At 38.8% G+C, this 14,007-nt stretch overlaps 1 protein-coding gene across 6 annotated transcripts in view; it reads left to right on the top strand.

Annotated features, from left to right (window-relative positions):
• Window positions 1-1,857, top strand: part of LOC111233935 (rho GTPase-activating protein 12-like) — a 58,330-nt gene extending 56,473 nt beyond the window's left edge. For all 6 annotated transcript variants that reach the window (XM_022761864.1, XM_022761863.1, XM_022761861.1 and 3 more), the window contains one exon: window positions 367-1,857. In XM_022761864.1, the coding sequence (XP_022617585.1) occupies window positions 367-541 (175 nt within the window). In that variant the 3' untranslated portion in view covers window positions 542-1,857. The remainder of the gene's footprint in view (window positions 1-366) is intronic.
• Window positions 1,858-14,007: the final 12,150 nt, after the last annotated feature.

Raw genomic sequence — 14,007 nt, 5'->3', positions numbered from 1 at the left:
CTTATGACACAAATGTCTAACAGGATGAAGTGATGAAGTTTTATGGCCAAAAGGTCAAAGGTTAACTTCACTGTGACATCATAATGTTCTGCAGAAACATTTCTTGTCATTATCCAACGCTGTAACTCAGGAGGAGGAGATTGTGACCATATGTCATCCAACTTGGCTGATTGGCAGAGGCAAACATTTGAATTTGATATATTTGATGATTCAGTTTGTCCGTTTTCAGAGTTTGCCTCTACTTTGTGTTTGAATGTATGAGTGATTTTGTGAGAAAGAAATGTTGACTGATGATAATTGTTCTTGTCAAGGTTCAGCCTTTAGAGTGATTTTATCTGACTATCTAACACTCCTCCTTCCCTCCAGGGTGATCGACTACGGTGAGGAAAACCGTATGACCACCCAGAGTGTGGCCATCGTGTTCGGCCCCACGCTGCTGCGCCCTGAAACAGAGACCTGGAACATGGCGGTCCACATGGTCTACCAGAACCAGATAGTGGAGCTGATACTGCTGGAGTACGAGAACATTTTTGGCAGGTAGACTGAGACGCCAGTCTACCTATTTTCTTTCTCTCCAAACGCAGAGCTCTTCCTAACCCAGCATGGCCCTGCCAAAAAGAGCCCGGCTCGGTCCGGGGGCAGCTTCTCTTCATCTCAAACCAACCCGCGGTCACTGGCTTCTCCAATCTTGCAACCTCTGGACCAAAGCCAAATGTGTCTCATAAACCAAAACATAGATGTAACTAACTAGCGACCAAAAAGTTAAGACTCTTTGCACTTTTCAGTATCTTATTTTCTCCTGCAGCTGCATTTGTGCCACTTTACTGCAAAGGTGACATCCTCCTGTCCTGACACTGGATTCCTAAAACTAATAATACATGGGCCAAACAAGCCTCTACTACTGCACAGACTAACTGAGACCAAAGGAGCTGCAGAGGAGTGAGTATCAGTAAGCCTCTATTACAGAGGAAGCAGCAGTATTGGAGGTTTATGATGTTGGATGTAACCTGTCTGTACTGTACTGTAAATCTCATCACTTATATAGACTCATCACTCCTGTATGTACCACAGTGGGGAATCAACAGAAGAATCAAAACTGCTCTGCACCCTCAGCTTGGCTTTAGAAGTGTAGACACTAAGAGGTGAAATAAGTTGGAGCTAGAACAAGGAGAAGAAGGGATTTGGAGTTTTTTTTTTTATTTAGGAACTATACAATTTTCAAGAAATTTTTTTTGGCTCTTTCATGTTCTTTCTTCTTTTTATTTTAAATGTTTTGTTCCCCTCTCACTCTGCATCTGCCCCCCCCCCTCTTTCTCTCCTCCTCCTGAAATACTGGACCGGGGTCCTCTGAACACTTGAGAGGTTAACACCACTCTGTATTATCTCTGCATGCCACCTCCTCCATTTGGCTTTTAGAACAAATCATCTCACAGCGCTCAGAACATGAACTTGAAAACAAACAATGGTACTCAGCTCTTTCCTTGACTAATGGATATTAAATGTTAAGGCAAACAGCCTTTAAACATGTCTCCATTAATACAGTTGTACAGTGTTTATGTGTATGCATGTGGATGGGTGGGGCAGGTGGGTGGATGGATGAATGGATTTACTGACAATATATTGTACAAATAATAAATATAAGTGCATATGCCTGGAGTGTTAAAAATATGATAAGAGGGAGAAATCACTATTTTGTGATCATTGTGTAACCAACATGTGAGGAAAAAAGTTGTGAAGAACTGGGGATGTGGAGGTTTACCTGTGAATCAGGTTAATGGAAGATTGTGAATATAAAGAAAATGCTGTTGGCTTTATCAGACTGGAATAAAGGCCTCTAATAAGAGGAGATATTCTTTACGTTGTTTTAATACTTATTTATACATTTAGTGTTCAGTTGCACCAGTTCCATGTTGCTTCAGTGTGACGATAAGACACTGACACTGCCAGAATTTGAGGTTTGATACACACTAAGATCTTTTCCACTATTGAACTTCCAGCAGGCCATTTTGGCCAATAATTAATAAACCAAACTGAAAGGTTAGGACTGATATAAAAACTTATTTTTTAAAAAGTACATCAAAACAATGAGCCACCAAGTGAAAATAGTTGATAAAACCTGACATAAGTTAATGTTTTCAGATATCAAGCCAATTTTTTAGTCAAAATTATAAGATAGTAAGTTTGACTTTGATTTTCAAAGTTTAATTTACTAATCTCTGCTGATTTAGATAGTAGAAATTTTCAATTGCTTTACTAAATTTGTCTTAGTGTCTCATAATTGATATACTATGTGATAATTATACACTTGTATACTATGTAATGCCATGTCCACTATCTAAGTTAGGTGCGAGGGTAGACGGTTTACACCAAATCATTTGGGTCTATGTAATTTGATTATTGGCAAATTCTACCACTAACGTTAAATATCAGCTCTGATTGAGCCACTTGTACTTCTTTTAAGACCTGGGGTAAATTAGTACTAATCCACCACAGGAGAACTATGAGGCTGGAACCAACATTTATCTTCATTTTCAATTATTTTATTTAATAATCGACTCATTAATTAGTGTATAAAATGTCAGAATTATTATATTATTATATTATTCTTATTTCTTGTTTTATCTGAAACAAACGTGTTGAATTTATTGTCATAGAAAACTGTTAAATTAGCAAATTAGGGCTTAGGGGTAGTTTAAAGTTTAAGTTTAAAGTTAAAGCTTAAACTTCCCTAAATCTGGAAGAAGTTAGAAATAGTGGAGAGGACTCCCAACTCACTATGAACAAATCACAAAGAATCTTAAAGGGCCGCTGTCATTCCACGTCACAGCGTTTTGGAAACATTATAAACGATGCTGAATTACTTAAAAGAAACGACTCAATTACGAGGGAATAATGATCCTTGTGGAATTTGTGAGGGATTAAATAACATCTCCTTCCAACTGAAACAACCTCATCAGTGCGGAAATTAAGTGTTTATCAACGCTGCGCTAATTGGCAACAGAGAAAAGCCGATATATCCACCAAACAATAAAGCGCTCTGACATCATAAGACAATTCATATGATTTATTTTAGATGTTCAACAACTACAGAGAAATAAAGCAGCTTCATGGCAATTGCCAGTCTACCCAGTGTGATTGGTGCCATAGATGGAACACATTAATTATTGCACCATCACAAGGTATTTGTAAGCAGGAAAACAAAATCACACCATCAACACACAGGTTGTAATCGATGCTGCCTGTACAGTTTTAGATATTGTTGTACAGTGTCCAGGATCTACACACAATTCATGGATCTTAATGAAGAGTGACCTGAGACAGAATCATCTTCCAGCTGGATGTCACCTGGTAGGGGACAGGGGAAATCTTCACACACTTCAACCCACAGCTGGGACCACAGCTAGTTTACAACAGGTAGGCTGCAGCTACAACGGACTGTGGCTAATAGGCTTTAGTTGGGTAGTCTAGCACAGGTTAGTTTTTTTTTCTTTTTCATTGAGAGAAGTGATCCAAGTGTTTATAGTTAAATTAAATCCTCCTGGGTCGACACAAACCTTATCATGCGGATGCATTTTGAAGAATGCACTACTTTTGTAAACAGAACCTAATCCGTTATTATTTAATTTATATTCGTTTATTTCTCAGTGTTTTTTTTTTTTTTTTTAATCATTATTGTTACATCGGGATGTTGCGCATGTGTTTTCACCAGCACACACCGGTCTTTCATCAACCAATCGCTGTGGTTCCAGCAAGGGAGCTCGTTCAGGAAAATTGACGTCAGCCATAGCAACGCAGTCGCACCTTTAACTCAGGAGTTTTCGCCTTTCCTTAGTAAAAGTTGGTCTCAGCAGCTTTATGATTAGGACTTAGGAGAAAACTTTTAGTTAAAACCTTTTAGTGTTACTTAGGATTACTCTTAAGTAAGATAAAATGCTCTGTGAATACCGGCCCAAATCTGGTTTCTGGGTGCCAGGGGAAATAATGAAACTGCCATGTATAATAGGGGTCTACAGGGGCTACCTATGGGGTTAATCCAGCCATGACCACCAGGTAATGGAACTGAATCCTAACTGGGATGCTGCTTTGAGGTTATTAAATACACATGTGATTTTCCTGCTGATGAGCTACACCTGTGAATGTGAAAGTTTTCTCCCTCTGAGAATAGAGCAATCTATGCATGATTATAAACTTCATGAACTTTAAATAACCTGTTTATTGATACCTACTTACATGCAGTATTGACATATTCTGTCTGATGCAATGCTATCAAAGGCCAGAGTGCTGATTTGACTAGAACATTAAGCCTATATGGGGCTGGCATGGTTCCAAACCCATCAGTAGACAGGATGGTCTTTACATGCTTATGTGTATCCAACCAGGCATAATCATAACCTGGGTATGAGGTTATCTACTTTACTCTAAAATGGGATAAGACACCACATTAAGTAAGGGATATTCCTGATACCAATCAAGCTCATATTAATGCTCACCAACAATTTAAAAGAATAAATTGACAATTAAGAATTATTTTACCACATTTTGCTGGTATCTTCATATCTAGGCCTTAAGTGTGTGTTTAATGTTTTTGTTTGTTTGTTTGTTTTAAATCAACTAGCAGGAACATTGTAATTTTGTAAATTAAGAAAGTAAAACTACTCCAAAAATGACAACTGGACTGTAAAAAAATTGCACTCCATTCTCTATATTAGTTTTACTTGTATATAAATGTTTGAGGTGTGGCGTTACCTATTCTTAAAGGATTGGTGCCAGGAAATTCATGGATTGCTATTGGAAGCTACAGGCAACTTTTAAGGTGGGATGTTTACTTTCATGTTACTCAATGCATGAGTGTTTAGTGAATCAGTCAACGCACCTTAAATATCAATATGATAACTTGGAACATTCCATTTGTTGTCATTGGCTGTCTCACATGACGTACGTTTTAGTGATGTCTTCAAGCCCTTTAAAATTGTGCTAATTAACTGCTATCGCCATGTTCCGAGCGGCCCTGTACACTCAGTATGTAAGTTGCGTGGGGCCTCAATTTTCGCTCAGAAACCCGCCTTCCTCTCAGGTTAAAGCCATAGACTGTATATAAAAGGTCAAAGCAGTTGTCGATGTTTACAACTTCGGAGAGGATGAAACGGGACTTTCTGGTCACGAAGAGGAAAAAAACACCACAAGTGTGAATGGCGGGAACAGCAAACAGGTAAACTTGTTTTCTCCTCCAACTTTGATGTCAAATAAAGGTTGGCTAACGTTTAAGTGCTAGCTTGCAGCGTATCTCTCTCTAGTCTGTCTTGCTAACCGAGCCGGGTAGTTTGTCTCTGTTTTGCTCACCAGCTGCTCTAGAGTTGTTGTGTGACTTTGTGGCAAACGTGAGAGTGAAATACAACTAATTTTTACGTTTGTTAAACGCCAACGGTCAACGCTAGAAACAGCAGGCGGTGTAAACGATAACCGCGTCGTGAACAAACGTCGATATGCTCGTGCACCAAATGGAATTTGGCAGCAACCTCTGTGGATACTAGTCCAGACAAAATATGGCGCACATCTTCTTAAAACAAAACAATGATGATTGGTTACAACTCTGGCCTAATGAAAACAACGGATTGACATTGACTGTTGGTGAAATATTGAATGTAAAATACTGATTTGCTGGGGCATACTAGGCAATATGAATGCACATCTCGCAGTGAGTAATATGCATTAAGTATTGAACCAAGCCACAGTATCAACAGTATTTTTATATTTTAAAAAGGTCTACATAGCTGACAGGAAATATAGGGCTGGAGGGCTCCTTAGCAGAATTTTACTTTGGGCCCCAGGGAGGTCAGAACTGGCTGTGTGTGTAATGCATTCAGTGTTTGAGGTAAGTGATTAAAAAATCAGTTATGAGTTTGACATACAGAAATTCCATCACCAACATACTGGATCCATTTCCAATCTGCAATATCTGAATATAGAAGTCCATTGTCACAAGAAAAGCTAAAATATGTGGCAAAGAAAATATGGTCCCAAAGTTCTGACTCACCAAGTCAAAAGAGTCTAACTGAAGAGTTAGTTTAGAGTAATACTGAATAAAATATTGACCTGTTTTTTTGTTTTTGTTGTGTCTTCAAAGCTAGCTGTGTGTCGTGTGCCACTAGCAGAAGCTGTGTTTTGATATTGAGCATGTGGATGGAGAAGAGAGAAGTAGATTTTTCCATGGATATTCTGATACTTTTATTTTGCAGAGAAACTGCGGTGAGCCGCATTTTCCTCAAATTTTGACCAAGTGGGGAAAAAAAAAAAAGCTGGTGTAGTTTGGATTTACTTCCAATGTTTATAACTTTTTAAACCACTTATGTAATGAATTGAGACTCAATAAGCTCAATTATGATACTTTTATCCACACTTTGTACATATTGTAATATAATTAGAGCTGCTACAATTAACTGATTTTGTCAATTGAAAAATACCCTTAGTTACTTTTCTCATTATCAAATAATTGTTGTTTTTTAAAGCAAAAATGCCAAACATTTGATGGTTGAGCTTCTTAAATGTGAGAAATCAATGCCTTTCTTTGCCATATATGACAGTAAACCAAATGTTTTAGGGTGTTGGGACTGTTGGTCAGACGGAAAACATGACTTTTGAAGAAATTACCTTAAACTGTAGGAAATTGTAAAAGGGATTTTTCAACTATCTTCTGTTTTTATACACAAAACAATTAATCACTTAATCAGTAACAATAATCATTAGTTGCTGCTTTTAAAATAATTACACCAGGTGTGTTCTCACTGTTTTAAGGGTCTGAAACAAAATGTAGAGTGAACCAGCTCTGGTCTTCAGTTCACTGGGCTGCAGAGGAGCTAATCAGCCTGTATGACAACTTCTAATAGAAATGTCAAACAGAAGTGCAACAACATGCAGCAGAGAAGGAAAAAAAGTTCCCCTAACGTCACAAAGTGATCTCAGGAATCACTTCACAGCTCAAGGATGCAGAACAAAACTAAAATACATACCACAAGGAAGCAAACTTTTAATGTAAGGCTTATGTAAACAGATAGCGACATCATTCAACAATTTAGAAGAGGTGATTACAATCAAGAATCACAGTAAAGGCAAAGCACAAAGTCAGATTTTGTGATGCAAATGTTTAAGAAGGCAGCAGTATTGTGCATGGATTTTAACAACACCTTTGATGCCTGGTCCAGGTTAAACCTTGATAATGGATTATTTTATCAGAGATTTCCAGGTGTAAGAAGGCAAATGCAAAGCATTCAGCATCGGGCAAAGGTTTTCCTTTATTCTGCTGTGGAAATATCTTCAATTTTTGAGAAACTGCCAATATTTTGACTTTCCTAAATGCTGTTTTCTGGCTTCTGCTTTCACATCTGGCTGCTCTGGTGCATCAAATGCTCAAAATAGGAAATATCCGCCCTTTAAGCTTTATTAGTGATTGCTCTCCAAAAGGCTTTAGGACTTCCACAACAGAACACACTTATTTTTATAATGCAAAACCTCCAAATGGCAGCAGGCTTGAGGGGTAGTTATCTGTCAAAGCTCCAGGCTTCTTCAGCTGTACATCATCAGTCACACCTTCTATCACAGGACTCAGAGAAGCAGACATGTGAAATCACATGTTAAGATCACAGGGATCCATGCAGAAACAGGCTAAAAACTGTGATGCTACAAATATGATATGATGTACCACTATGAAAACTTAAGTTAAAATAATGCTATGTTCATTTGTTATAAAGGTATGTTGTCCAGTCCCTTTTAGTTAAATTTATGACTTTGGACTCTACAAAATAAAATTGACTGAGTGTCATGGTTGCTGTCCGAGGTGCTGTTCCTGGGATCCTTGGTTGTCAGTTGGAGGCACTGATAGATAGCATGTGCAATAATGAAGGACAATATGCTTCAGGAAAGATTTAAACAAAACTTTTATCTGCATAAATATTGCCTCTTAATAGACACAGACAGTAACTGTGCCCGATTTAATTAAATATTAGATCATAGTGGGTCTGAGCCTCTATTATTTTGTTACGCTGAAAGCAAGATATTGCTGTGATTTTTTTAAAGACTATACATGTAGGTATGTGTTTGTCGTAGGTATGAGGTTGTAAAAGAGCATATTTTTTCTATTTAGGCAAGATAAGTTGCAAAAATATAAATTAATTGATAAAGTAAGTTGGAAGTAGGTTTGTTAATAATTTGTTTATAATGAACATGTCAGAACCACTGACAGCATTGAGTGAGTGTGAGAGAGAGACACTTGAGTGGGCTAGCGAGAATGAGCACACATATGGACAGAGGGAAGGAAGTGTGAAACTTAAACTCCAGTTTATTTAGACCCTGTCATATAAAGGTAGAGAAGAAATTTGTGCATATTCACATCTCATCTGTCATAGCATGAGCGATTGATATCAGCAACAGATGGTGGGGCTGTCTATTTTTCTATTTCATCCATGTGTTTTTGTTTTTTGTTTTTTTTGGTGGTTGACCCAATGGAGAAACATCACCTCACTGGCCAGATCAGTTCTTCTCAGATAACATCTTAGATATCCAGCACTATGTGGACTGGTACAGGAACCCTTGGCCTTAATCAATCACTGGTGCTCAGCTTATAGATAGTAACAGTGCCACAAAAGATGGTGTCAAATTGTAACAACTAACATTAAAACCAAGATTTCTGTATTGTCGGCTTCTCATGGAAAATCATTGGGCTGAATGCCCCCAGAACAGGCAGTCACCTAAAACTTATTGGACGAGCAATAGAAGTGTCCGGTATCTGTCCAGACTAGTGTGTGTTCTTTAGACTAGGATAAAAGATGGATCTTCTAAAAAACACAAAAAAGCATCATTTTACAAGACTTGAGGGTCTCTAATGTACATAGTTAAGTGCCGTTATCTCATGGGCTGCACGGTCCTACAACAGTGTAAGTGTAAACCTTCATTCATCTAGGAAAGAATTTTGCTGAGCATGCATGTTCTTGTTTTTTAGGGCTGTCCTAATTTAAATTGCTCCAGTTACAGTTACACCTGAGAAATGAGGTCAGGACAAAAGCTGTTCCTCTGGTTGTTGCTGATTGAATTCTAGATTTCCACTTAAACTGCATTTTCTGATCAATTTAACCTGACTAAAAGTAGTTTAATCCAGTTGAGATATGTGGCATTTTCTACACCTCAACCACATTATGGCGTGTTAGCGCACAGTCAGCAATCAGACTACATGAAATCAGCTGAATTTATTTTTAATATCTACAGTGTTATGTTGTGCGTAGTTTAAAGCCTTTTTTTATTTCTGAATTAAATGTTTTAAATTTACAAAAACTCATGTTGCAAGGTGAAACCACAGAAAAAAAACATAAAAGAAAAAATGGGTTTGAGGTTGTAATGAAAATCTAATGATGCATTTTATGGATTATTCTAATCAATTAAAATGTCATAAAATAGTCAAAAACACCCACCACAAAGGCCAAGGTTTATTTTATTAAATTTTTTTATATTACCTTTATTTAGCTAGGCAAGACATTAAGAACAAATTCTTATTTACAATTATGGCCTGGCAGAATGCAAGAGTTAAAAGGGTATAAAGTTAAAAGACAGCAACACAGAGAACAAACATTACATAAAAGAAATACAGTCTAACAGACAATGGCATCATGTAAAAGTAGCATACACATCCAGCAAGAAAAGCATGCAAGATAAAAACAGTAGATAAGAGGCACAGTGGTAAAAGCTAAGCAAGCACAGGAACAAACAACAAAACAAAAATGAAAAGCAAGCAAGGCAAAAACAAAACAGAAACAAACAAGTAAAACAACAGCAACAAAAAACAAATAGGAAAAGCAGGTAAATAACAACAATAAACTAACAGGCAAGCAAGGTGTTGTTACACTGCTTTTTTTACTAACCAGTTACTTTAAAAAGATAAATGCAGCAAATCTCCGCACGGCAGAAGGTAAAATCCTTAGATAAGCAACCAATAAAAATAGTTTCATATTCATGTTAAGAGATTATCACAGTTCATGTAAATATATCTTTGATGGTACAAGCTGAGGATCCGAGCTTGAGGCACTGAAGAGAGAGCAGAGAGCTTCATGTTCCTTAGTGAGGATGTGAACACTGACCTTGCAGTACGGCCTCTGAATGCCAATCAGCTAAATTTTGAAAGTTAATAGCAATACTTTGTGAACTTATGCTTTACAGAGTGAGGAGATTCTTCTGTTAACATTGAAATTACATGGTAGCTGTTGCTGTCGCTGTTGGTCCTCCACAGAGAGGATGTCATGGCGGCACCCCGGGCCCGGTGTCAGGCTCTGATCATTTGCTGCCTCCCTGAGGAGCCTTTCCCCCTCAGCATCTGCTCCACTTCACCCTCAGCCCTTTGTGGTTCCTGCTGATAAGGCCAAGCTAATATCTGCTCAGTTGCCGGCTGCATGGAAAATGATAAGCGCAGGCTGAGCTGCTGTCCACACCATCAGGACAGTAGAAACTGAAACCTAGCCTTTAAAAAATGCACTGGGGTTTTTGATCTCTTGACTTGATCTCAAAACAATTAAGTTATGCCTCAGCCTTTTTTTCTGATGTTATCTGAGACTGTAATTAATAGCACCAGTACCAATATGTGCAACAGTGTTTGCACATATTGATGAGGTTAAATCCTTGTTTGAATGAAGTACTACATGGTAATATGAAGTGATTAAGATTCACATGTGGTAGAATCAAGGCTGAAGTGTTCACAGCCACTCTACAGTATGAAAATGCTTCAGGGAGACTTGACTAGAAAATAAATCAGGGTTGCAACAAAGGATTACTTTTTTGTTTTATTTTGTGGAATAACTGATTAATCACTTCTCAGAGCCCAATGTGATTTCCTGCTTGTTTATTCCACCAACAATCTCAAGCCCAAAACTACAATTTATGATATGAAACAACAAGTCCTCACATTGAAGAAGCTGAAACCAGTGTCTGTTCATTCATGCTCGATAAATCACTTACAGAACAGAAATACATTTAAGTTCATGTTTGCTGTTGAATCGTCCAATAAAATTTGGTAAGGGGCAGGCGAAGGGAATCCAAAAACCAGAACTCCTTGGCAGGAAAACAAACAGAATGCTGGAAAGCTAGGTAGAAAAAAACTAGACAATCTGGCAGGAAATGAGTAGAGATGGGCCGATACATGAGTTGTTTATGTGGTTGGTAACAGGTGAGTAGGTGGGCAGGGAAAAGTCAGGTGGCTGCAAGGTGGGAAGGCAGGAGGGAGTGGCAGGAAAGTTAGTGATATTGCAAAAGCAGGCGGATAACAAATGAAAGAGTGAATTAACTGTGACAGCTGTACCTCCACATCCAATTTGGTTTAATTTAATGGCAGAGTGTTTTCTTAATAAGATGTCTGACTGACTGTTGCATTAATTAATAGAATATTTCCACTTTAATTAAGGTTTCATTAAACAGAGCTGACTGACAAACTGCCTCAGCGGACAGGAAGACGTCACCAGCTGAGGACTGATGGAGAGACATGAGAAGCATCAATAGGAGCAGACACTGACAGGTACACACACACACACACACACACACACACACACACACACACACACACACACACACACACACACACACACAGTCTTTTATATCATTACAGAGTCTGTTTGAGTGTGTGTGTGAATGTGTGACCACCTCTGAGGAACTCCTCTTCCAACTACACATGCAAATCCAGACAGGACCTCCTCTGTGACTGCTGCTACCAGTTCTGCATGGTAATCACATTCTCCTTTGCAACTTAAACACAAACACACACTCACACTCACTTAGAGGCTGTTCATCTCTGACTCCTGCTAGCAGCTCTGCATGATGATAACGTTCCCCGCAGACATTTGTGTTGCCAGCGCTGGCACACCTTTCTGCTCTTAACCCAGACTGAATGCGGGAATAGCCAGGTGGGCTGAGTGTGTTGACATGTAGTTCACTTCACTCAGAGGCTCCGGTGAATGGAAACCAGAGAACGAGAGAAGCTGAGACTTCACATGCAGCACAAACATTTCATCCTGTGTAGCTTTGCGCTTTTGAAAGTTCCTTGAAGATACTTCAACTAGTTTGGTGAGTGGATGTTTTATGAAAACTGGTTGACATCACACAGTAAAAAATAATAGCATTTTCAGGCTGTTTCCCACAGCCTGAAAATGCTATTATTTTTGGGATCTAACCTGAAACTAGTCTGAGTGGCGGAGGGATACAACCGCAAGGCGGTAATTTTAGTTTTTGTTGCAAGACCACTGGCACATCTGACTTAAGCAGGTCAGACACTGAGCAATTTCATTCATCTTGTACATTGTGTGAACTCACACTACATGTTTTTCTCCTCGGCCAGAAGTGGGCTCACACTGTACAGGTCAGTTGACTGGCCTCAATGTGGAGCTCACACTGGAAGTAAGCACTGAGCCCCTGGTTGGATTTGTCCAGTGATAATTCCAATAATGTAAACTAAGTCAAACAAACCAGCTGTGTCATCAACCTTGACTAAAAGAGTGAAAGGCAGCACTACTTTGTGTTGGTCTATTGTAAATGGAAAGTGAGCAGTAAAAAAGAATAATATGGAGCGGCAGGGGCTGGAAGTTGAGTGAAGTCAGTTTTATATCACGACAGGATAGTTTTACCACAACATGTAAAATACTTCTCCATTAATATTAAAGCAAACCCTCTACAGTTCATAAAAGAGATTTTGACAGCAGCCATGTGGGAAATTAGACTTGGAACTGCTCATACTGCCAGACAGCTGCCCAAAATTTCTGACCTGCCTAAAATCCATCTGATTGTCCGGGAGATCGTGCAGGTGATTAATCGGGCGCCTTGACCCCCCTCCAACTGCACATCATCATATTTCTGTGGAATTGCTGTGATGAGTGGATTTTCTCATGAAGATTAAGTAAAACAGTTTTAGTGAAATGCAAGTTTGGGACTTTGGCCAACTGCAAATAATCTGAAAATCTTTAATGTGTTGACCTGTTAGGGCACGGAGGGAACCAGAGACCTAAATTACAGGAAGATATACTAGTTGTGTCAGAGCATCCAGTTTGATGATCTACTCAGCTAATAAGAAGCAGAGATCATGGAGCTTACCTCTTTGTTTGTATTAGTGACTACACAGTATGACCTGTCAGATTCTGTCACAAGCGATCTCATGAGGACTTGAAAATGAATTTTGCTGTCCTGCTTTGTGTAGCGAACAGACACATGTGGAGGAGTTTGGAGTGGTTGCTTAAATGTACAGTGTGTGGTATTGATACCGTAGGCTGCAGATCTAATACCAAGTGTCAGGATTTTTTAATTTTTTTTTTTAATTTGACCTTAGTCTTTCCCTAAACTTAACCAAGTGGATAGGTTGCTGGAACTTGACCAGACCTTAACCACAGAGATATCAGACCAGAAATCATCTGGAATAGTCAACCTTGTCTTTTTGGAGTGCACCGACAAACACCTGCTTTCCTTTGAAATCCAGTGGCCTTCTGACTGAACAGCTGAAGCTTAGCTTGTTTGCTTTAAAGACATCCACCAATAACTACAGCTGCCTTATGTCTTACAGCTCGTGGCTGGTTTTTGTCAGCTTCATTGGTTGCAGCAGGCTGTGAGAGAGATCTCCATTAAGATTGACCTGAGCGACAAGAGCTCCAGGTGGCTAACAGTCTCTCACTGTCTCTCTCTGTTTGGTAGTGTAAGTTTGGTAGTCTGTACTGGGATAAAAACCAGCTAACCCGCAAGATAAAACCTGCTGAGAATCTTCTCAGCCTCTCAGAACACTGCTCCGAATTTCTACTCTTTTTTTTTTTTATCACAGGCAGGAGTGAAGTCACTTCTTATCTGTCAGAATGAGCTGAAAACACAAAATATATTTCAGACCCTGCTCCTTCCTACCCAGATTATCACCCTGAATCTGCTCTCCTGTAGCAGAAAGAGCCAAAGTGATATCTATTGCTGTTTTCAAGTGGAAGTTATGAGGTTGTATTTTCCAGAAAAAAA

This window comes from Seriola dumerili, unplaced genomic scaffold (assembly GCF_002260705.1).
Source record: "Seriola dumerili isolate Sdu_G_001 unplaced genomic scaffold, Sdu_1.0 BDQW01000432.1, whole genome shotgun sequence".
In the NCBI taxonomy this organism is placed as follows: domain Eukaryota; kingdom Metazoa; phylum Chordata; class Actinopteri; order Carangiformes; family Carangidae; genus Seriola; species Seriola dumerili.
The sequence above is the reverse complement of the archived record's forward strand: the minus strand, read 5'-3'. Positions and strand labels throughout refer to the sequence as shown.